Here is a 24,491-nt window from a genome sequence, read left to right as displayed (position 1 = left end):
GTACAGTAGTAACTTTTCTTTGGGAGTCCAACTTTAAATGACAACTCACGGCAGTTGACTTCATCACTGTTGTCCCCACAGTTGTTGATCCCATCACAGCGTTTGGATATTGGCAGACACACACGATCATTATGACAGCGGAATTGTCGTGTGGGCGGACACTGGAATTTAACTGGGAGAGAAAGAGAATGCAGCTCTAAGGAGGATACATTTCTGTTTGCAAACAATCCACAGGATCGCTATCAATGTGCGACTCTTACCACATTCCTCCGGCTTTTCGTCAGAATTGTCTCCGCAGTCATCCTCGCCATCGCACCTCCAGCCAAGTGGTTTACACAGAGTGTTGTTGCACTGGAACTCATCCAGGGGGCAGTGCCTACCCACTGAAATAGGAAGGAGCTGGTTATGTCTTCAGCTTTCATGTTTGGCAACAACAGTGAGATCACCAGGTGAGACATGGGAAGTTATTAAATTTAAATGGATGCAAAAATTATTCATTGAGTATAAATGATGTATCTTTGTTCAACCATCTGTGCAAGCGTGACAACCACAGGTAAGTATAAAATGCTTTTCCCCAAGTTAGATATAATTAACCCATAAATCCACATTTTGTCACATTTTCGCTTGATGTCGTGCTGTCATATTGTTTACTCAATTTAAATAATATGACTCTTAGGTAATCACTCTTCTCCAGTGCTCTGTCTCAATGAGCATGTCCTCTTAACTGTCTGGCATCCTTTGCTCCTTTTTCTTTAATGACTGTACAATACAAACTCTTAACATTTTATAATATCTCCAAGGCACTTTTCAAAAATGTTTTCAGCCGTTTTCTTTCCACTTCATCTTTCTGTAAAAAAAATTCATCTTCATCATTCATCTTCCATGTCACTCTCACCAACCTTTTTCACAGTCATATCTCCCATATATCCCTTTATCCTTAGCATCCGTGACTTTGCTCTAAACAAGGCCACAACCTAGACTAAAAAAAATAATGTTTTGGGTAAAATTTGACCTCAGTGATGCTGGAAGTTACTCACAGCAGGGGTTGCTGAGATCTTATTTTGTTTTTACCATCCCAAAACAGCCGTTCTGGTCCACATATGTCATGCTAGCGCTTTTTCTTCATACAAGGCATGCGCTATGGCAGTGCACACGCATGCTGGATAGTTTACGTACTACTACTAGGCTACTACAAAGACAGCGTTCTATTATACAGTGTGTGTTGGAGTTTGTGTATTGGAAATGAAAGCACCCGTACATTTTAATGCCAATCACTGCAGCTAGATGGCCCAATGACACACAAACACATTTGAAAACTAAAAGGTCCAATAAGCCTCTGTTTAACGTCCACTTTTCACAACACTCAATTAATTGCACACAAATATCCAACAGCGCTCTACACGGTGGCAGCTCAACAGCAACAACAAACAATTATATGACTACAATGCAAGCTAGTTGAAGTATCTTAATTAGAATTAAATTAATTAAAAGTCACACTATGTGAAGTTGTGAAGGGTTTTTGGGACAGTTGGCCCAAGCCCAGTTCTTTACCATAAACTTAACTAGACACATTGCTATTGTGGATATTGCAATAACTAGATAGTAACGTTTGCTATGTTTGGAAGTCATTTAATGTTGTGAATCAACCATTAAAGATGTTAAAATTTCTCCCGTCATTGTATTAGTTCCCTTCTGTCTACATTCGACATGTGAAAGTTTTATAACTGTTTCATCAATTAAGAAAGAGTCAAGTCAAGATTTTGCCGATTTAGGAGTATTTTATATAAAAAGTTCGCTAGGAAGGTTCTCTACAACAGAGCCTTCCTGAGATGTCTACTGCTTTAAGATGGCGGCTGTTTACTAACGCCGGCGAGTTTCATTTCGCATCTACTTCTCTATACATGTGCTAAGGCCACCGAGCCTGTCATTTCGCATATAGTTCTATATACATGTGATATCTACAGTAGCATCATGTGGGTCTAGAGTGCAGGCTGTCAGCTACACTCAGGTATTATTGGAGCCACCTAGCATCGAGTTTGCAACAGCGTCACAACTCCCGTCACTCCTCCCCAATCCCGCTCTGCTCTATCCATGAGTCCATGTCTCTTGTGTCATTCAACCAACATAGTAACGCATAGTAACACACGCCTTTACATCCTCAGTAACGGCATTGCAAAGATGAATATAAGACGACCCCCTCTTTTTCAAGACTCAAGTTTGAAAAAAAGACTTTTTGAACACCAAATTCATTTTTATACAGAAAATAATTACAGTACATCCGAAACAAATGATTATAACAATATATTTGAGAGAAAAAGCATGTTATTTTGCCTCATTCAAATCTTAATATCTGAACATTTAAATATGTTAACTCAAGTGCAATCGCATTCGTAAATGAATGGCCTCTGGTTTTTGAAATGTAAATAAGCCAATCTATTGTGATAAAACAACAAAACTGCAATAACTGTATTAACCATCAAAGTGAAGTCTAACTGCAACTGTAGTCTTGAAACAAATCTGAATAAGAAAAAACATTGCAATAAAATAATGCAAACTGGTTAAACTAGCTGCGATATGTCATGACAGAACATCACTTCAATGATATCTGGCACTATCTAGCGTCGTGAATGGGTATAATGTCTAGACCACGAATATAAGACGACCCCATCTTTTTCAGTCTTATTTCAATACAAAAAACACTGTATTATATTCGGGCCAATACGGTAATTAGATTACTCACTACTGAAAAAACTACGCCGTTAGTAACGCTGTTATACTCTAACGCCATTATTTACAACACTGATGAGCAACCACGACAGGAGTACATGAAACTCCCACATGGCACAAAACTATTCAGTCTATAAGGACACTCAGATTCCCATTCTCTGTGTCTAAGCAGCTGAACAAGACAGGTGAGAAAAAAAATGTGCTCAACTTCTTTCCAGTCTTCTATGCTTCAATCAACTCCTGAGATTTGTAAAGTATGCAGCATGACTGTTCAAATAACGCTCTCTAAAACCTTTTCTGAGGTCTACTAACCATTTACATCTGAAGTCAATTGTTATTTATGACATCACTCCCATGATCCTAATCTCGCTGCCTGTCCTGAATCCAAATCTTTTATCTTCCCCGAGGTTGTCCTGATACATATGATTAAGGAGCTTTGTAAATATTGTTACGACTATCTTGAGGGCATTGAATATAGGACTTGTTTTTCCGTGATCTGCCCATCTAATTGTAATAAGCTTTCTGGTACTGGTGTCGATACTATCTGAGCAAACTCATGTGGACATTTACATGGCTCAATAAATATTGGGCAACACTGACAGGTCTATTTATTAAGAAGATTGGTTTCTCACCACCACTGTCACATTGTTCCTCATCGCTGCCATCCATACAGTCAGGGTCTGCATCGCATCGCCAGCGGATGGGGATGCAGTGTCCATTTTTGCACTGAAACTGATCACTGTCACACTTCACGTCACAACCATTCTGGACCAAAACAACATTTTCCATTAGTCATTCCGGTTTTAGAGCATTCATTGGAAATATTGCTGAGCAATACCTCATCTGAGCCATCAGCACAGTCGTGGTCACCGTCGCATTTCCAGCGGCCAGCAATGCAGCGGCCATTTGTGCAGGCAAACTCGCTTTCTGAACACTGGCGAGGAACTGAGGGGAGATAATTATCAGTTTAACAGGCTTTGTGAAGCAAAATGGGAAGAAAAAGGAGGAGGAACAGAAAAAAGGAGAGAAAGCATTGCAACAAATGATAAAGGTGGTCGGTTGTCTGTTGCGAGTCAGGCGGATATATATATTAAAAAAAAAAAAAAAAAAAAAAAAGAGTTCTATTGAGATTTTTCTTTTCACGAATGACTCATGGGGAGCTGAAGTGGGGATGGAAAGCATACTGTATACTATTGTACAGGATAGAAGATTCCCGGGGTCTGCAGTATGGGATTGAAAGGGGGCAGAAAGGACAAGGATCAAGGAGCTGAGGTTCTTTTGTTGAAACCATGAAAACACCTACCTCTGCATCACAGCAACAGTCCAGTGTGAAATACAAAATAGACATGAGATGAGATGAGATGTGTTATGAGCATAAGGCTAGTCAAATGGAATGTTGCTGTTCAGTTAATCTGACAGCAAAACAGCAAAAAGTGAGACATTGCTAAAACTGGACACATGCAGAATCTGTTAAGATTCAATACAACAGCTGTAATCAGACTACAAACAACATACGTAGGTCTTCATTGTGTGAGTGCCAACGAACATATGTACTTGGGGTACATAAAGCTAGAGTTTTGATCATGCAGAGAGATGAGGTTACATTGTGGGTATACCCAATGTTCTATCTAATGAGTAAAATACTGAGTGGAAACCCACCACACTTGTCTTCATCAGAGTTGTCCCCGCAGTCATTGTCGTAGTCGCATTGCCAGCGTCCAGGCACGCAGCGGTTGTTCTTACAGCGGAACTGATATGGCTCACACGTACGTTCATCTGACAGTCAAAGCAATATGATCATTACAAGATGTTCAAGATTTTTGATATTTTCTACAGCAAATAACACTTCCTTGAATCAGTCTACTTACCACACTCCTCCTTTGGTTCGTCTGAAGCATCGCCGCAGTCATCCTCGCCATCACATTTCCAGCGTGCGGGAATGCAGCGGCCTGAGTCCTTACAGCGGAACTCATCCACGCCACATGTCATTTGAGCTGCAGCACAGATGATATACTGAGTACAAGGGACTGAAATTTCACAAGTTTTCAAACATTCATCAATGATGACATGTTGGCAATTAGACACACTCAAGTAGAGAAAGTTGGTGTCATGAGTGGCGATCAGCCAGCACAGAATACGATGCCAACTCAATTCACACAAATACTGCGTTCTACACCTCACGTGGCTCATTTGTGTACACTTCACCTCTCCCAATCACTTATCTTTCTGACTCTCCTTCCCCTGTCTTTCTCCTTGGTCATCAAGCCCCCCACATGGTGTCAACCGGAAATACAACTAGCTAACGATTGCACCAACATATTAATAGTTAGTGTAAGCGTTCAATATAGTTCTTGTTGTTGAGCTTCAGTCTCTCTCTCCTATTCTCTCTATACTCCCATGTGATACATTAAAACTGTTCAGACCAATCGGACACTCAGATTCCCATTCTCTGTGTCAAGCAGCTGAACAGGACAGGTTTAAAAAACTAGTAACATGTTTCCATTTATTCATAAATTAAACAACAGTTTCATCATGCAACCTGGTTGCAGAGTCATGCCATCTTGGGTGTGTTGCTTCAGCGTGTCCTCAACAACTACAATAATATATTTTTACCATGATATATCTGAACTGGAGAATTTAACATAATTTTCCACTGTGCATGTACAAGCACAACTAGAATGGAACCTTAGGCGATTAAAAAAAAAAATTCTAATCAGCCAATCACATGGCGGCAACTCAGTGCATTTAGGCATGTAGACATAAACAATCTCCTGCAGTTCAAACCGAGCATCAGTATGGGGAAGAAAGGTGATTTGAGTGACTTTGAACGTGGCATGGTTGTTGGTGCCAGAAGGGCTGGTCTTAGTCTTTCAGAAACTGCTGATCTACTGGGATTTCACGCACAACCATCTCTAGGGTTTACAGAGAATGGTCCGAAAAAGAAAAATATCCAGTGAGCGGCAGTTCTGTGGGCGGAAATGCCTTGTTGATGCCAGAGGTCAGAGGAGAATGGCCAGACTGATTCGAGCTGATAGAAAGGCAACAGTGACTCAAATAACCACCCATTACAACCAAGGTAGGCAGAAGAGCATCTCTGAACGCACAGTACGTCGTCGAACTTTGAGGCAGATGGGCTAAAGCAGCAGAAGACCACGCCGAGTGCCACTCCTTTCAGCTAAGAACAGGAAACTGAGGCTACAATTTGCACAAGCTCATCGAAATTGGACGATAGAAGATTGGAAAAACGTTGCCTGGTCTGATGAGTCTCGATTTCTGCTGCGACATTCGGATGTTAGGGTCAGAATTTGGCGTCAACAACATGAAAGCATGGATCTATCCTGCCTTGTATCAACGGTTCAGGCTGTTGTTGGTGGTGTAATGGTGTGGGGAATATTTTCTTGGCACTCTTTGGGCCCCTTGGTACCAATTGAGCATCGTTGGAACGCCACAGCCTACCTGAGTATTGTTGCTGACCATGTCCATCCCTTTGCAACCACAATATAACCAACTTCTGATGGCTACTTTCAGCAGGATAATGCGCCATGTCATAAAGCTGGAATCATCTCAGACTGGTTTCTTGAACATGACAATGAGTTCACTGTACTCAAATGGCCTCCACAGTCACCAGATCTCAATCCAATAGAGAATCTTTGGGATGTGGTGGAACGGGAGATTCGCATCATGGATGTGCAGCCGACAAATCTGCACCAACTGTGTGATGCCATCATGTCAATATGGACCAAACTCTCTGAGGAATGCTTCCAGCACCTTGTTGAATATATGCCACGAAGAATTGAGGCAGTTCTGAAGGCAAAAGGGGGTCCAACCCGTGACTAGCATGCTGTACCTAATAAAGTGGCTGATGAGTGTGTGTGTATATATATATATATATATATATATATATATATATATATATATATATATATATATATATATATATATATCAATTTTTCATGGCATAGATTCAACAAGCTGAAATCATCTCAGACTGGTTGGCTGAACATGACAATTAGTTCACTCATTGTCATGTTCAAGAAACCAGTCTGAGATGATTCCAGCTTTATGACATGGCGCATTATCCTGCAGAAAGTAGCCATCAGAAGTTGGGTACATTGTGGTCATAAAGGGATGGAAATGGTCAGCAACAATACTCAGGTAGGCTGTGGCGTTCCAACGATGCTCAATTGGTACCAAGGGGCCCAAAGAGTGCCAAGAAAATATTCCCCACACCATTACACCACCACCAGCTGCCTGAACCGTTGATACAAGGCAGGATGGATCCATGCTTTCATGTTGTTGACGGCAAATTCTGACCCTACTATCCAAATGTCGCAGCACAAATCGAGACTCATCAGACCAGGCAACATTTTTCCAATCTTCTATTGTCCAATTTCGATGAGCTTGTGCAAATTGTAGCCTCAGTTTCTTGTTCTTAGCTGAAAGGAGTGGCACCCGGCGTGGTCTTCTGCTGCTTTAGCCCATCTGCCTCAAAGTTCGACGTACTGTGCGTTCAGAGATGCTCTTCTGCCCACCTTGGTTGTAACGGGTGGTTATTTGAGTCACTGTTGCCTTTCTATCAGCTCGAACCAGTCTGGCCATTCTCCTCTGACCTCTGGCATCAACAAGGCATTTCCACCCACAGAACTGCCGCTCACTGGATATTTTTTCTTTTTCTGACCATTTTCTGTAAACCCTAGAGATGGTTGTGCGTGAAAATCCCAGTAGATCAGCCGTTTCTGAAATACTAAGACCAGCCCTTCTGGCACCAACAACCATGCCACGTTCAAAGTCACTCAAATCCCCTTTCTTCCCCATACTGATGCTCGGTTTGAACTGCAGGAGATTGTTTTAAACCATGTCTACATGCCTAAATGCACTGAGTTGCCGCCATGTGTTAAGTGTTAACGAGCAGTTGGACAGGTGTACCTAATAAAGTGGCCGGTGAGTGTATATATACTGTATATGTATGTGTGTGTATGTATGTATTTATACGTATATACCAGTGTTGTTTTTGGCAGTCCTTTTATTTTTCCTCTTAGTCTTTTGGATGATAATAGTATTAGACTAGTCATATTTTAGTCATCTCAAAATGTGTCTTCATCTAGTTTTTGTTGACAAAAACTCGACTAATTTCGTCTAGTTTACTAAAAATGTTTTCGTATGTAAAATTAAAATATTTTATTCCAAAAAGCTATATAAGCTACAGTATATATAAGTTTCATGACTAATTAATATGTTTCATAACTAATTAATTAAAGATTTAAAAACAATAATGTCAGTTTTGTAAAGAAACCTAACTACTGGTTAGATACGGACAGATAAGACTTACTGCAGTTGGCAGGCTCATCGGATCCATCCACACAGTCATTATCCCGGTCGCACACCCACACTCGTGGAATACAGCGCTTTGTGACGGCACACTGGAACTGGTTTGGGGCGCATGTGACCTCCGCTAAAACGAAGACAGAAGGAGTCAATCTTACAAACAAAGAGTAGTCTCAAGGCACTGTATCTCTGATGTGTGAAATATGACAATTCAATCAGTAAAAGATCTCTGCATAATGTACATACACTGTGCATTACACAATAATTGTTGTACTCGTAAAACTTACGACAATCTTTTTCATCCTCTCCCTCTCCACAGTTGTCCTGTCCATTGCAACGGAAGATGCCCGGGATGCAACGACTGGGGTGGGAGCATTTAAATTGACTTGGCAGGCACACATGGATATCTGGAAGGCGTGTGCACAGAGGCTTACTACTATTTGGAGTTTGAAACAAACAAATACAAAAACTCCTAATTCTTAGCATTTGTCTAAACATACCACAATTAGCTTCATCTGAATTGTCTTGGCAGTCATTGTCCCCATCGCAGATGTAGGCGGGATTTGTACAAATTCCTGTACCGCATTGGAACTGACCTGGCCTGCACTTAAACTCAGCTACAGTGACAAGACAAAGGGATATTATTAGACCCAAGAGGAAGGTATGATGCAGAGTAAAACTAGGAAGCACTCTTCACTCACGGCAATCGGCGGGCTCATCTGAACGGTCCCCACAGTCATCTTCAGTGTCACACTTCCACCAAAATGGAATACACTTGTCATTTTTGCAAACAAACTGAAGAGTCAGAGAAGGAAATCACTCATTTAGAGACATAGAAAGTCGCACATTACATTTCCAGAAATTTTCCAAAGGGATAAAATTAACAATGGAATGAAAGACAACTTTATATGACATGTCTACTCTTTCAAATAATGCCTTAACCACCCTGTAATTCATGAATTTTGTATGCCACTTGTCATGGATAGGGTCATTAGTGAGCTGGAGCATATCCTATTCCCATGGAAATTTTCCAAACAATGCAACCTTACAGCAGTCAAGTTATCATTTTTAAGTAGCGCACCTGACTGGCAGTGCAGTTAGACAAACACTGTTTGCCATCTGCTGCCAAATAAAAATTAGTGGGGCAGGCACATTTGTAGCCCCCTCCTGGGGAGAGTAGACACAGGTTACTGCAGCCACCATTATCAGTCTGGCATGGGTGTCCCTCCACTGCAAAATGAGATTAGAGGAAATATGACATTCCACTGAAAATCATGTGTATGTATATCATATGTACAGGTAGTCCCCGGGTTCCGACGTACCCGACTTCCGTGATTTCGACTTAACGACGCGTCTTGTCCGATGTTTTTTCTACAGTCGTTTTTTTTTTTTAAGTTGTGTAACAGTGTCTCGTCCGACAACTCTCAGCATTGATGGCAAGTACAGTATATTATTTGTCATTTGCTATTCATTAGGTAATTAATCTAAATGGTAGAGGTGGGTTGAGTAGCCAAAAATTGTACTCAAGTAAGACAAGCGTAACTTCAAAATAATATTACTCATGTAAAAGTAAAAGTAGTAATCAAAAATGGCCTCGAGTACAAGTAAAAAAGTATTTGGTGAAATGAATACTCAAGTAATGAGTAACATTGTGAGTAACTGCTTACGAATTTGTTTGACTTTTTTTTCTTAGCACAAAGGTATCTATATGAAGTGTTGTTACAATGATTCTGTCTAATAACCCATTACATCACTGCATTAAGCCAAAGAAATACATTCTGGCGAGAGAGAAAAATGAGAGAAATGAGACATTATTAGTCCAAAAAGCATGAGTGCCCTCTAGTGGAGAAAATAATTCCGTGTTTGAATAGTGATTCGTTCCTTTATAGTTACTATTATGAATCAAAAGGATCATATCTCCGGTTTTCCGTGGTCAATTGATGCCAAATAAAGACTGGGAGAGAGGTTAAAATCCGCGCTTTTGTGTCATGGGTTCTATGTCAAATACTTCATTTTTCATGGTGGTTTTAAGACACCATGTGATTGAACAAGCTGCCGTGATCATAGAACAGCAAGCTTGCGTCTGATTGGTATAATGGAGTCATGTGGTAATTGTTGCGACGTCTCATTAGTGAAATTGGTGGAGCTACTCTTGGCATCGCTGGCAAAAAGTAAATAAATCGGAGATAGTATGAAGAATAAAGAGGAAAAATTTAACGACTCTTGTGTAGCCCAAAGTAGCGGAGTAAGAGTAGCTATTTTCTTCACAAATCTACTCAAGTAAAAGTAAAAAGTATGGATTAGAAAAACTACCCTTAAAAGTGAATTTTTCACAAAAAGTTATTCAAGTAAATGTAACGGAGTACATGTAGCGCATTACTACCCACCGCTCCTAAATGGTTGATCTCTACAGTAATTACTATGCGTTGCCGGTATTTCATTATATTACAGTATATGTGCAGTCCACTTTGTCAGTTGTTGCACTCAGTCTTGTTTGACGTCATGCTAGCACTATTTTCTGATAGTTTCGAGTGTTGCTTTGACGCTGGGAAGCGGGGGTGAACACCAGTTAACATTTCAAGAAGGCAGAGAAACAGTAAACGGCGCGGGCTCGCCGATGCCCTCCCCTGTTAGCTCGCTATTAGCCCGCTAGCTTATTGAGCAGCGTTCATTTTCACCGCTGGACCGGTGCCAGTAATAGCTGCCGTTTTCCTTGTAGAATTGCTGAAGATTTGGACCTTGTTTTCCTCAGTATTATTGTGCAGCCATTGAGGTATGTTTTTGTAAGCAAATATGTCTATTATTGTACGCTCTGTCATTATTGTGTTTCATTTTCTAATAGTGTGCTCACAGTTTGACAGTGACAAATTAATAAATGTCAGTTGTAAGAAGAACTATGGTGTGATCAGTGTTACTAGGGGGAAGTAATCTATCTATCTATCTATCTATCTATCTATCTATCTATCTATCTATCTATCTATCTATCTATCTATCTATCTATCTATCTATCTATCTATCTATCTATCTATCTATCTATCTATCTATCTATCTATCTATCTATCTATCTATCTATCTATCTATCTGTTGATTCCGACTTACGCGGAAATTCGGGTTACGTCGCCAGCGTAGGAACGGAACTCCTTCGTAACCCGGGGACTACCTGTATATGAAAGTTGATTGGCCATACCATCCGGCTGACGGTATGGATGGTAAATATGGACATCCATAGGTCTGTGCAATGTGCTAATCAGCAAAGTCTTGTTGACTCCCAGAGTCTTATGAGCTCTGTTGATGGACTTGGTCTCCCAGTCTGTCCAGTAGATGTACTCCTCAAACAGTGTCATCGCAAAGATATGGGGGATATCCTGGGTGAGAACTACATGGGTGGAAGGGACGTATATGAACACATTAGAAGCAATATCTAGCCAAACACAATACTTCTCCCATATAGTATTGTGTGTGTTTTACCCGTGTGTCTGTTGGTCCCGTCCAAGCTGGCAAAGGCGATGTAGTCCTCTCGCGCATCTGCCCAATAGATGCGGTCATTCACAAAGTCCAGTGTAAGACCGTTGGGCCAGGTGATTTTATCCTCCACAATGACTGTCCGATTAGTGCCGTCCATCCCAATCCTCCCAATGTGAGGGGTGTCACCCCAATCCGACCAGTATAAGTACCTGACAAGTAAACAGGACCCATTAGGATTTTAGCATTATAAAAGGTACAAATCCAAACGCGTGAAGTGAAGCCACTCTGGCTGCACCGAAATGTACCTGCTGTACAAACCATGACTAATAGTGCTGGGAAAAAATCTTTTGGTGATCCTTTAAGTCTCGATCCGAGTATCGATACTTTTTTCTGAGTATCGATAGTTTAGATACTTATAATGTGCTGCACCAACACAGCACAGGCCACAAGCCAACAACTATAGAGATGTCCCCTCAGTCCTGCTGCTTTTCTTGGTCCGAGATTGCTTGTTAAAGTTAACAATGAGTGACAGCTGTTCATACTTTGATGTTGCTAGAGAAGCCTGGGACTCCTATCCTTGAAAGAGGCCTGCATGTTTAACAAGCTCAACGATGATTGACACATCGTTGAGTATGTTAGCGGTAGTGTGAGTGGACATTTATTGTGTGGGTGTGTGTGTGTGGGGGTGGGGGGGTACTTGTGTATGTGTGTAAGTGGATTTGAGTGGACTGACCCAATGAAGCATTTAATACAGACAAGTATTTTTCTACGTTATTCTTGTTTAAAAATAATTCAGTGGGAGAGTAACATGTTTAAAACTGTTCTATTTATTTATTGAACTTTTTGTTCGGTATCGGATCGGGACTTGGTATAAAAGTATACAATGTGAAGTGTTTCAAATAGTTTTTGTTCTATTTTGCACAGGAACAGTTGCTGCTACAGTTAATTCACTTTTCTCTGTTTAAAAAAAAAAAAAAAAAAAAAAAAAAGAATAACGCAATTTTCGGACTAGAAGCTGCTACTTTATTCCCTCATTTTGAATGGGTTTGTTGATCTATTTGGGTTAATAGATAACACTTAATTGACAGTGGCGTCATAAGACCGTCATAATTATGACATGACACTATCATTGGCATTACTAAATTCCTATCACAGGTGTCATTAGGTGTCATCTGGCAAATTTTGGGACTAACTCCATTTATGTCTAGCTTGGATCTTTTACATCCATTCAAAATTGAGATGATTCACTGGATGACATTTAATAACATCTGCTATAAGCATTGATTAATGATCACGACAGTGTCATGACATAATTATGACTGTCATATGACCGTCTCATGGCGCCACTGTCAAATAAAGTGTTACCAAATACCATAAATAGCAATTAATGAAACAAATGGAAGAGTAACTGAAGAAATAATTAGCAAAGAACATGAATTTTTATTGTTATTTACATCTGTAGCGTTACAATGCACGCTAGGAGGCTTATTGGATGACATAAGTGTTGACAGCAGGTGGCAGCAGAGATTGACTGTCTCCCCCAGGGGAGCAGTGATGACCAAATGAAGCTTCTTGAAGCAATAAAGCTTTGCAGCCAATTGGTTCAAAGCTTCATGGTGGTTGATTTGGTCTTATGACAGTCTTATGACACTACTGTCAAATAAAGTATTACAGATTAATATCTATTGATGTAAATATCCCATAATACAGTGAGGACAGCTGCGGTTTGTAGTCCAGTGCGGCTTATCTATGAACAAATGTCGTTTTCGTGTCAAATTTGGTGGATGGCGTCTTATAGTCAGGTGCGCCTTATAGTCCGAAAATTACGGAACATGTCAAATGGCATCTAGTTTAAATGGAGATACATGCCTCTGTGTTTTTATAAATTTTAAAAGGTAATATGTTGCCATATTTGAAGTATCGCAATATGTATCGGATCGCTACACAGGTATCGAGATATGGATCGGATCGTGACAAAAGCGGATCGTCCCACGCTTAATGAGTAACTAGACATAAGAGACAGATCATATAAATTAATCCAACCCGTTGCGATTTTGATGGAGCCTGACTTGGAGCGAGAAAGGGGGTGAGAAATGTGCTAACTGGGCTGACTGGTGTCCAAGAATGAGTCACACTCACTCAAAAAAACCTAAAACGCATGTTTTTGGTAAGTAGAAGGGAACCAGAGTACCTGAAAGAAAACCACACGTTGAACATACAAACCGCACAAAGGAAATGGGTGGCCCAGACTCAAAACTGTGAGGCGGATTTGCTAACTGCTTCACGAAGTGCAGTCATCATATTAAATACGTAATATAAAACATTCAATATTGCACTTTTTTAAACGTATAAATGCTCCTACCCATATCGTACATCCACAGCCACAGCCCTAGGTTCTCTCAAGCCATTATTGACCAGAACTGTCCGGTATGCTCCATTCAGCTTTGACACCTCAATAGTGTCCCGCCCTTTATCACACCAGTACAGATTTCCTCCCACCCAGTCGACTGCAAGCCCGTCTGGGTTGCTGAGTGATGTGCGATGTAGGACCTGTCAATATATATATTTTTTTAATAAAAAAAAAGACGGTGAATACTGAGGTCTTTCTTGTATACAATATAACTCATAGGTTTATGCTACAAATCTGGTCAAAATGACATAAAAATATAGCCATATTGACCTGAACATCACTGCCATTGATGTGCATGCGCCGGATCATACTGCCTTGTGTGGTCACATCGGTCCAATAAATCATCTGCTGCCGATAGTCAAAATCCAAAGCCACCGCATTGTTCAGTCCCTGTCACGGCGAAGATATTAGTTTGGACCAGGGACAAACCCCCAGCAGAAGCACATGAAAATTGATATATTGATACCGAAATGCAAGCTGCAGAGCTCACCTGTTTGAGGAGAGTGTAGTTGGAGCCATCCAAATTGAGTTTGCGTAGGTAATAGCGATTAGCAAAAATCAGGAAGGGTTCCTCATCTACAGAGAGAGGAAATTGTAACACATTATCCATCTACTATTAGGCACAACAAGTAAATGCTCTTCCACTAGATAGCAGAAAGTACATTTAACCTACGTATTTTCTGTGCAATTTATACAACAGAATAATGTCTAACAAAACAGGGCCATTTCACACTGAGTAAGTCAATTTGTGAGTAATTTAGGCAAGATCCTCATCTACTGTTTGTGCAAATGTTGTATGATTTTTCACATGCACAATATGTGCATTGATTAAGTACAGGATGGTTGACGCGGGGTACAATGCAAAATTATTATGGCGTAAACAGAGATAGGCTTCTTGGAAATTGATGAATGGCAAGTCTCTTACCAGATGTAGATTTGCACACGGTGGGGTTTTCTGGGCTAAGTTGAAAACCCTCAACACACAGGCAATGGAAGCTGCCATGTGTGTTGATGCAATGTTGTGTGCAGGGATATGTGCTTGTACACTCATCCACATCAATGCACGTCTTCCCGTCATCTTTCAGCCGGAATCCAGGGTGGCATCTACACTGTGTGGTGACCGAGCAAACAGAAGATAAGTCCAAAGCACATGCTGTTAAGGCTGCTTGAATTCAGTCTTAGGAGATTCACTTACCTTGAAGCCTATCTTCAGGTCCTCACAAAGCTGAGCGCAGCCACTCAATTTCGCGTTATGACACTCATTAATAAAACAGTTGAGCTCATCTGAGCCATCGCCGCAGTCGTCCTTGTGGTCACAGAGTAACGTTTCGTTGACGCACTTCCCATTTTTGCAAGCATACGCCGTGTCATTACATTTTTTCTCTGTTGCACACAAAAAAAAAAACATAATGATGAACATCTGTCTTTTTATACATCTCACAAACTTCACCATTTATAATAACTAACTACCTGCAGCAGTGTTGCATCCGAACGAGTTCAACGAATGAAAGTTAGGAGCGAGCTTAAATTGTGAGACAACTTGAACTAGGGCTGATTAATATTGGAAAAAACTGACAATGCGACTTATTGGGCGTTTGCGATATATTGCGATATTAAAACTAGAAGAATTTTCACCAGATGACTTGAATACCTCTGCTTGGGAAGACTTTGGTTTACTCACTATGACCAAATTGTATTCATATTCATCATTCATATCAAACAAGGGGGTTCATCTGTGAATGATGAAGATTGGTGTATATAAAAAGGACCTAGGAAGCAATGTCTCTGCACAATTGCTGCTTTTAAGAAGCAAAACAAAAGTTTACATATTCAAAAAAGGAAAAAAAAAAACAATGTCATGACCTGCGATGGGACTATTGCGTATGCGCACAATGCGATGGCGAAGTTCAAATGATATACAGTATTTTGCAGGCCTAACTTGAACTGATCGTGTATTTAGTTTTTTCAATGTTTTTGTGGACTACAGTGATCCCTCATTTTTCGCGGTTAATGGGGACCGTCCCCCCAAGGATAATCAAAATCCGCAAAGTAGAGGCGGAGCTTATTTACATTCTAAAAATGATTTAGCATTAGAAAGGGATACATTTAAGACATGTTTTTTCCCTTTTATCCACAAAGTATAAATAAAAAAAACCTTTTATGTATATTTTAATAAATGGCTTCTAGCACTTCAAGTTTAATAATTATGATAAGATTTAAAGATGTTACCGTCCCACCAATTTATTTTTAAACAAGAACACCATAGCAAAATGTTTGTCTTTATTAAATGCTTCATTGAGTGAGTCCACTCAAATCCACTTTCGCTGCTCACTTACACACACACACACACACACACACACACAAACACACACAATTAGTTGCCACATGTTTAACAAGCTATAAACAAGTCGGCTCCTTTTAAGCGAGCCTAAGATATTCTGGCATGATCACGTTGACAAACAAACTGCAGCTGACCTGGTGAGTAAGAAAAGCAGCAGGAGGGAGGGTGAGAGGCTGTATGTGAACGGATCGGGACATCTCTATAAAATACTGTTTTCATTTATTTTTTAATTGACAAAAAAAAAACGCAATGGACTGAGGGCGCGAAGTTTGAAGTGCGAAGTAACGAGGGATCATTGTAGTTTATTTTGGTGCCACGGGTGCCTCCAATAATAATATTCAAGATTTGCCACTTTGAACAAAACCTGGAGAAAAAGTAGTAGTATTGTCAATTACACTGGAATCTGACTGATTAAAACATTGTTTTTGCTATTTTTTTATGAACTAATACATTTAATATTACACACTACATACGTTTTAAAGGTTTTGTATTTCTTTGGGCAAACAAGTCAGGCAATGATAGTCGAAAAAAATTGAAAAGTCATTTTCAGAAAATTTCAACTTTACGACGCCTGAGTCCCGTTTTTTACTTTTTTTTAGGGCTGTCAAAATTATCGCATTAACGGGTGGTAATTAATTTTTTAAAATTAATCACGTTAAACTATTTTTACGCAATTACCGCACATGCCCTGCTCAAACAGATTAAAATGACAGCACAGTGCAATGCCAACCTGTTACTTGTGTTTTTTGGAGTGTTGTCACTCTCTGCTGGCGCTTGGGTGCGACTGATTTTATGGGCTTAAGCACCCAGGAGCATTGTGTAATTATTGACATCAACAATGGCGGGCTACTAGTTTATTTTTTGATTGAAAATTTTACAAATTTTATTAAAATGAAAACATTAAGAGGGGTTTTAATATAAAATTTCAATAACTTGTACTAATATTTATCTTTTAGGAACTACACGTCTTTCTATCCATGGATCACTTTAACAGAATGTTAATAATGTTAATGTCATTTTGTTGATTTATTGTTATAATAAACAAATACAGTACTTATGTACCGTATGTTGAATGTATATATCCATCTTGTGTCTTATCTTTCCATTCCAACAATAATTTACAGAAAAATATGGCATATTTTATAGATGCTTTGAATTGCGATTAATTACGATTAATTAATTTTTAAGCTGTAATTAACTCGATTAAAAATTTTTATCGTTTGACAGCCCTACTTTTTTTTTTTTTTTTTAATAATGTTGACTTTTGTGTTGTGATGCATGCTTTTATCTTGGCGCAAGAAGAGCAGGTAGTACTAATGGTAGTAATGGCACGCGAGTAAGAGCGCATGTACACACGAAGAAGAGTGCAATGGCATGCGCAAGGAGAAGAGCGCGTTTGTTTTGTTCCCATGAAAAAGTTGCGCAGCCGAGAGAGAGAGAGATGGGAAAGCCTGCATGCACGCATTGAGCGCACATTTGTTGCTTGTAAAGCATCCACAGAGGCAACACTTGCTTAAAACGCCTTTTGTACTATTTATTTTGAGTTTTCAATTGTGGTTAAATACTTGGGGTGAGTTTATGTGATTGTTTTAGATGATGTGCGGACGCTAACTGTTGTTTGAGTGGATTATTGTTATTGCTGTATCAGCAGCTAGTTATAAATGCAAAATTGAATTGCTGTTATTGAAGATGAAACTGATTTAACTTCATAGTTAATTTAGTTACATTCTGCAAGATTTTATGTAATTAGCAGCTGAATAAAGTCAGCAAACCACATGGACATATGACGTCGTCATAGCTAGGACTTAGCTCCAACGTCTTGCCGAGGACAGTTTAATGATGTATTATACATGTTTTTGGATAGTTACTTAGAGATTTAGGGGTACTTAAAGGGTTAATTCCGATTTACGCGGGAATTCGGGTTGGTTCGCCAGCGTAGGAACGGAACTCGTTTGTAACCCAGGGACAACCTGTATTACTCTTTGAAGTACATCTTTATATTTTCCTACCTCAGCCAAGATTCTATCACACACTATGCTTCTATTGGCATATTCAATTTTCATTTAATTTGAGCATTATTTCTAACTCATGGGCTCAGGCGAGAATTATAGTAACTGCTTGCATTGGTGAAAAAGGGAAGATGAATTCAGTTCATAACGTTTAATCGTGAACTATGAAGTGAACTAATTCCTTTTCAAATGGGTGAAGTGAACTTTAAAACACTTGGAAAATGGAAATGATCCTTCCCAACAACGCTGCAGTTTTAAAGGCAAAAAATGGACTCTGCAGAAAACTGTGTGTGTATTTATAGTGGCACAGAAATTATACACGTATGTATATTGTTAGTGGGGCTTGGTTAGCATGTCTACCTCAGTACACACTTCACATTCGAGCAAATACGGCAACTATAACCTGAGCCGAGGCAGCGTGGATTCTTAGGGGCTTCATCTGAGTGGTCATGGCAGTCAAAGTCGCCATCGCACTCCCATGAGCTCTGGATAAGGCAGCGTCCATTGGCACAGCGGAACTCACTGGGTCTGCAGGTTGGGTATTCTGTGGCAACATGAAAAGGTGAGTTGAGCTGTGAAAATCACCCACTCGTTTGTAAAGATATGGTCCACTTACCACACTCCTGCGATTCATCCGAGCCGTCGCTGCAGTCGTTGTCATGGTCACACACAAAGTGCTTGGGAATACATTGACGGTTTTGGCACATGAACTCACTATTGCTGCAGGTGTTGTTAAAGACTGGGACACATACAGTACAATAAATAGCAGGTCAGCTAAAGATTTGCTATATTTTTCTGTCTGCATCTGACTTTATCTGAGCCCTGTCAACACTGAACTCACCACAGCCAGCTTTGACACTCTCATCAGCCCCGTCGGGACAGTCTTTATCTCCGTCACACTTCCATCTCTGAGGGATACACATGTGGGAGCCTGGACACTGGAATGCTTCGGGACTACAGGTTTTAGTTTCTGTCAATAAAAGGGAAGTCTAAGAATAGAGTGGTGCTGGACTTGTTTCATGAATACAGTGCAATGAGATAGTCCTGTGCCATATGGGGTGAAAAATTCTTGATCATGATATCACAATAGAATCCTTATTAATTTTGATATAATACAGCTTTAATTATTTGGTGAAAAATTACACAATTATGCCAGCCTCCCCACTTCATTTTTTTTTTTACCGTAACATTAAAATCACTTTTCACAAATGTTAAATGCATCAAGTAGTGCTGTCACATAAAACCATCCAATTTAAACAGAAACGGCATGTACAATTGATCAAATGTAAAGATATCTAGTTATCTACTAATACTTGTCAATGGTTTTAACGTTTAATACAATTTTAAACTTGCATAATATCATTACCTTTGAACAATTAATTAACTAGAACACATTGTGTTGTCTTTTTTTTTCTGTTTGGATTACATGTCTTGCTTTGTTCCAGCACTACTATTTCCAATTTTTTAAAAGCATCACTCACCTAAAATCAGGAGGAGAAGCCATAGTCATCCATCATTAGAGTGTATGTATTATTCCTTTTGTAAGGAGTGAATTCATTCCCAAATGTGGTGGTAGTCGCCATATGTTCACCCACCTCTTCATTTCATTGTCAGTCATTGTTTTAATTATGTACCAAAAGTTAATAATGTATCGTTGGTGGTGTAATAGTGGATTCTCCTACTCTGGAAGCAAGCTGTGTGGGGTCAAAGCCCACCAAGTGCTGTAGCGCAGTGGCTTACTGACCACCTGTTCAGATCATAGTACATCTTATTGCTCTGTGATGACAGTGGGAAGACGCTTTCTCACAATGGTGGAAACATTGAATGAATGGTAGGTAAATGAGGAATATGCCTGTTTCGTTAGGGTAGGGATATCTAGAGACCGTTTTGTGGCACTACTGTGACATATGGAAGTGCCCTGTCACTGTTAAGTGCACTTAAGTGCACTGCAATCAGGGCAAAATGGTCTATTCTTAGTAAAAAAAATAGCCAATCGTACAGTCTTCCGATGATGCCTTTTTAACCAGTAACCAATATTCCAGTATTGCCCAACTCCCAAAATCTGATACCAATATCAAACCGACACTGATATACTGTATGTGGTTGTCCAATTAACATTCATTATTTTTCAACATTTATTGTTCATTTAATTTTTGCACCAGGAATGCAAATGGGAGAGGCAGCAAGAATGAAAAGTGGTATTTGGTATGAGGCCAAATTGACTTTGCCATGTGGCATTTTTTTGCCATGTGGCAAAATTAATTTTGCTATGTGGCATTTTTGGGGTATGTGGCAAAATGGATTTTGGCATGTGGCATTTCTTTTTGCCAAGTAGCAAAATTGATTTTGCCACGTGACATTTTTTTTGGTATGTGGCAGAATGGATTTTGGTATTTGGCTTTTTTTTTTTTTTTTTAATACGTGGCATTTTTTTTTTCTATATAGCATATTTCAGCCCATGCACACCGATGCCATTGACAGTTATGCACGACCAAATTTTCCAATTATTTTTAATGACCATACACTTACCATTACAGTGCATTGACATTCAACTGGCACCCAAGTCATGCTATGCCATTGACAGCTATGCACATCCAAATTTTCCATTCATATTAAATGACAGAAAAATGTGTGACTGTGATTTTTGACCATACACTTTACATTACAGCGCATTGACATTCAATTGGCACCCTAGCCTTAACCGTAGGGACAAAGTTTGTCATAGTCAGTGAAGTTCCCACAGTTAAATCTTCGGTTATCAGTGTCCACATGATGGCGCCACAAATGCAGAATTTGCACATCTTCACTCTGGGCACAGTTTTCAAGAACCCTCGTTTAAATTTGCGTGTGCGTGTGGATGATAGGCCAAACTGTAGAAAAAGTTCTTCTTTTTGCCAAATACCCGGCTACGTGTAGACATGGCTTAATTGTAGAAGTATTCCAGCACACTCACCCGGCTGCCACTCCACCTATCAGGATGCTCATCTGCCAATCAACCCTAATTACCACCACCTTGTTAACAGCTCTGCATATAAGGAACTGCCTCTAAACAATCAGTGTCAGTTCCCCACCGATTCAGCACGCTCTGCTCCTGCTCGTTGACCATCCTTGACCAATTACCGCTTCAGACCCAGTAAGCTCATCCTGCCCTGTTTGACCCGACCACGCCAGATCTCTAGCATGCTCTGCCTGACCTGCACAACCTCATCCTTCCAGTTTCTGACCATTTTTACCGTCTGCTAACCCAAATAAAAGCTTGTGTTTGCGATACGCAAATGATTGTCTCGTAGCTGACAGTCAATAGTGTGGACGGATGGGAATTATGCCCATAATAATTTTACTGTCTTTTTGGCGATGTCACATCACACAACACTCCATTGAGTTAAAATCAGCTGAGAATCTGTGCTACATAGATAACATTAAATTTTTCACTTACTGCATTTACTGTCCTCATCGCTGCTGTCTCCACAGTCGTTCGCACCGTCACACACCCACGAGTTAGGAATGCAGCGGTGGTTCCCGCACTCAAATTGTGAGGCTGAGCAGACTTTATCTAAAAGGTCCAGACATAGCATACGAAGCACGTGTAACGGCGTTCTGTCGTTCAGCTGGTGCGCCTTTGAGCATGCCTACTTACCACAGTGAGCCTCGTCTGCACCGTTTTCACAGTCGTGCTCTTTGTCACAAGTCCAGCTCATCGGGATGCATCTTCCACTGGGACAGGCAAAGAAAGGCGTCGGACACTTGTTTTTTTCACTCCCTAGAAGAAAATAAACACAGTCAATTCGATTGAAGGTGATTATTATTGAGGACATGAGAAATGTAATTTCAAAGGGTTTTCTTTTCAAGTAAATGATTTCTTGTTTTTGAGATTGGACGTCAAGCTAAGGTGAAAAATAAGCTTTCATATGACATTCCCATTCAGGGAAAATCAATGTGTACTGCAGAACCTGGGCAATTTCTCTCGTCAGAAAAGTCTCCACAGTCGTTAGCCCCGTCACATTGCCATGCGGGGTCATAGCAAAGGGTGGTGAACTCGCATTTCTGAAATGTCACTCCCTTCACTCCCAGACGGAAATAACTGGAACAGTCAGTGGCGGCTTTAAAAAACAGCGAGAGAAACACAAATTACTTTACAGCACAGCATCATCGCGCTTTAGCATTCAATTCCACTTATTAATATTAATCTTTATTACCGTATTGGCCCGAGTATAAGACGGCCCTGATTATAAGACGTCCCCCTCTTTTTCAAGACTCAAGTTTGAAAAAGGACTTTTTGAACACCAAATTCATTTTTATACAGAAAATAATTACAGTACATCCGAAACAAATGATTATAACAATCTATTTGAGAGAAAAAGCATGTTATTTTGCCTCATTCAAATCTTAATATCTGAACATTCAAATATGTAAACTAAAGTGCAATGACATTCGTAAATGAATGGCTTCTGGTTTTTGAAATGTAAATAAACCAATCTATTGTGATAAAACAACAAAATTCCAATAACCATTAACCATCAAAGTGAAGTCTAACTGTAGTCTTGAAACAAATCTGAATAAGGAAAAACATTGCAATAAAATAATGCAAACTGGTTAAACTTCAGTGTAGCTGAGATCTGTCATGACAGAACATCGCTTCAATGATATCTGGCGCCATCTAGCGTCGTGAATGGGAATAATGTCTAGACCGCGAATATAAGACGACCCCCTCTTTTTCAGTCTGATTTCAATGCAAAAAACACAGTCTTATATTCGGGCCAATACAGCATACATCAGACTTTTAACTAACTTACTGCAGTTCATTTCATCACTGGCATCCTCACAGTCCACTTTTTGGTCACACTTGCTGGAGTTTGTGATGCAGCTTCCATCTCTGCATTGGAACTGCTCAGCTGAGCAGAGTGTGGCTGACAAGTACAAACACGTCAAATCAGATTGAGCCTGTACATAACATCTTTTCATTTTTGAAAGAAGACTGTATAGTGAACCTGACTGTTCACTACTACATTGGTCATTAGCAGTAATAGTACAATAGCACAAATCATAGAAATTTACAAAAATCGATAAAAGGGATGAATGAGATGTAATTGGTTTACTATTGCAGAAGAGCTCATCAGAATTGTCTCCACAATCATCCTGTCCATTACACCATGAGTGATGCCCCACACAGCGTCCATTGACACAACGCCTGAAGCCTTTCTTGCATACACGGTTGCCTAGAACACAAATCAGCAGTTGATATATAATGAAAAATGAAACAAATATATTGGGGTTTAGCAGAGTTTGGAGTTTCTCCTCACCACAGTATGACTGCTTCTCATCCGACTTGTCTTTGCAGTGGGCCATGCCATCACAAGTCAGTGTATAGTTCACACAATCTCCATTTCCACACTCGAACTCATCGATGGGATTGCATGTGGTGTTCAAAGCTTGGAGTGGGAAAAAAGAATGCAGTTTATTTTTTAATGTTTATTCAACCACATTTTAAAGCAGGAGACACATCATGAAAAAAATATCTTTTAAATTGTATGTATGCAAATAATTGGGCCTCTTGGATGAACTTTATGTAAATTGGCTAAATCTGAAAGTATGCCTGTCTTTTTGTAATTTTCCGAATTGTTTATGCGCCAAATACACAGAGCCGCTACACTTATTTACAAGAATAATTAATTAAGGAGTTTGAGGTCAAGCTCATGTGATTCATTTGGAGTTCAGATGTAGAGGAGTGAACTTGTGTTCTGAAAGGAGTATTTGGATCACTTTTAAGAAACAAATTAGTAGATTTAAGAGTATTATGATTACCTTTAGAGAGTACCGTATTGGCCCGAATATGAGAAGGTGTTTTTTACATTGAAATAAGACTGAAAAAGAAGGTGTCGTCTTATATTCGCGGTCTAGACATTATACTCATTCACGACGCTAGATGGCGCCAGATATCATTGAAGCGATTTTCTGTCATGACACAGCTCAGCTACTCTCCCCATTCACGACGCTAGATGGCGCCAGAGATAATTGAAGCGATGTTCTGTCATTACAGATCTCAGCTACTTTTTGCATTATTTTCTTGCAGTGTTTTTCCTTATTCAGATTTGTTTCAAGACTACAGTTAGACTTCACTTTGATGGTTAATGCAGTTATTGCAATTTTGTTGTTTTATCACAATAGATTGGTTTATTTACATTTCAAAAACCAGAAGCCATTCATTTACTAATGT

The 24,491-nt window shown here is 39.8% G+C and overlaps 1 protein-coding gene across 2 annotated transcripts in view; it reads right to left on the bottom strand.

Moving 5' to 3' along the window:
* LOC130921326 (low-density lipoprotein receptor-related protein 1-like) overlaps positions 1-24,491 on the bottom strand; it is a 338,897-nt gene that overhangs the window by 33,845 nt on the left and 280,561 nt on the right. For both annotated transcript variants that reach the window (XM_057845057.1, XM_057845058.1), the window contains exons 46-72: positions 23,578-23,706; positions 23,374-23,493; positions 23,071-23,184; positions 22,228-22,377; positions 21,915-22,037; positions 21,714-21,830; positions 19,119-19,247; positions 18,894-19,016; positions 18,681-18,821; positions 15,123-15,310; positions 14,853-15,036; positions 14,418-14,503; positions 14,198-14,317; positions 13,880-14,067; positions 11,521-11,726; positions 11,240-11,428; positions 9,134-9,282; positions 8,754-8,847; positions 8,553-8,669; positions 8,340-8,459; positions 8,057-8,179; positions 4,596-4,721; positions 4,387-4,503; positions 3,566-3,672; positions 3,360-3,492; positions 261-383; positions 50-172 (exon numbers count right to left, since the gene is read on the bottom strand). In XM_057845057.1, the coding sequence (XP_057701040.1) occupies positions 50-172; positions 261-383; positions 3,360-3,492; positions 3,566-3,672; positions 4,387-4,503; positions 4,596-4,721; positions 8,057-8,179; positions 8,340-8,459; positions 8,553-8,669; positions 8,754-8,847; positions 9,134-9,282; positions 11,240-11,428; positions 11,521-11,726; positions 13,880-14,067; positions 14,198-14,317; positions 14,418-14,503; positions 14,853-15,036; positions 15,123-15,310; positions 18,681-18,821; positions 18,894-19,016; positions 19,119-19,247; positions 21,714-21,830; positions 21,915-22,037; positions 22,228-22,377; positions 23,071-23,184; positions 23,374-23,493; positions 23,578-23,706 (3,639 nt within the window). The remainder of the gene's footprint in view (positions 1-49; positions 173-260; positions 384-3,359; positions 3,493-3,565; positions 3,673-4,386; positions 4,504-4,595; positions 4,722-8,056; positions 8,180-8,339; positions 8,460-8,552; positions 8,670-8,753; positions 8,848-9,133; positions 9,283-11,239; positions 11,429-11,520; positions 11,727-13,879; positions 14,068-14,197; positions 14,318-14,417; positions 14,504-14,852; positions 15,037-15,122; positions 15,311-18,680; positions 18,822-18,893; positions 19,017-19,118; positions 19,248-21,713; positions 21,831-21,914; positions 22,038-22,227; positions 22,378-23,070; positions 23,185-23,373; positions 23,494-23,577; positions 23,707-24,491) is intronic.

Source organism: Corythoichthys intestinalis, chromosome 9 (genome assembly GCF_030265065.1).
Source record: "Corythoichthys intestinalis isolate RoL2023-P3 chromosome 9, ASM3026506v1, whole genome shotgun sequence".
In the NCBI taxonomy this organism is placed as follows: domain Eukaryota; kingdom Metazoa; phylum Chordata; class Actinopteri; order Syngnathiformes; family Syngnathidae; genus Corythoichthys; species Corythoichthys intestinalis.
The sequence above is the reverse complement of the archived record's forward strand: the minus strand, read 5'-3'. Positions and strand labels throughout refer to the sequence as shown.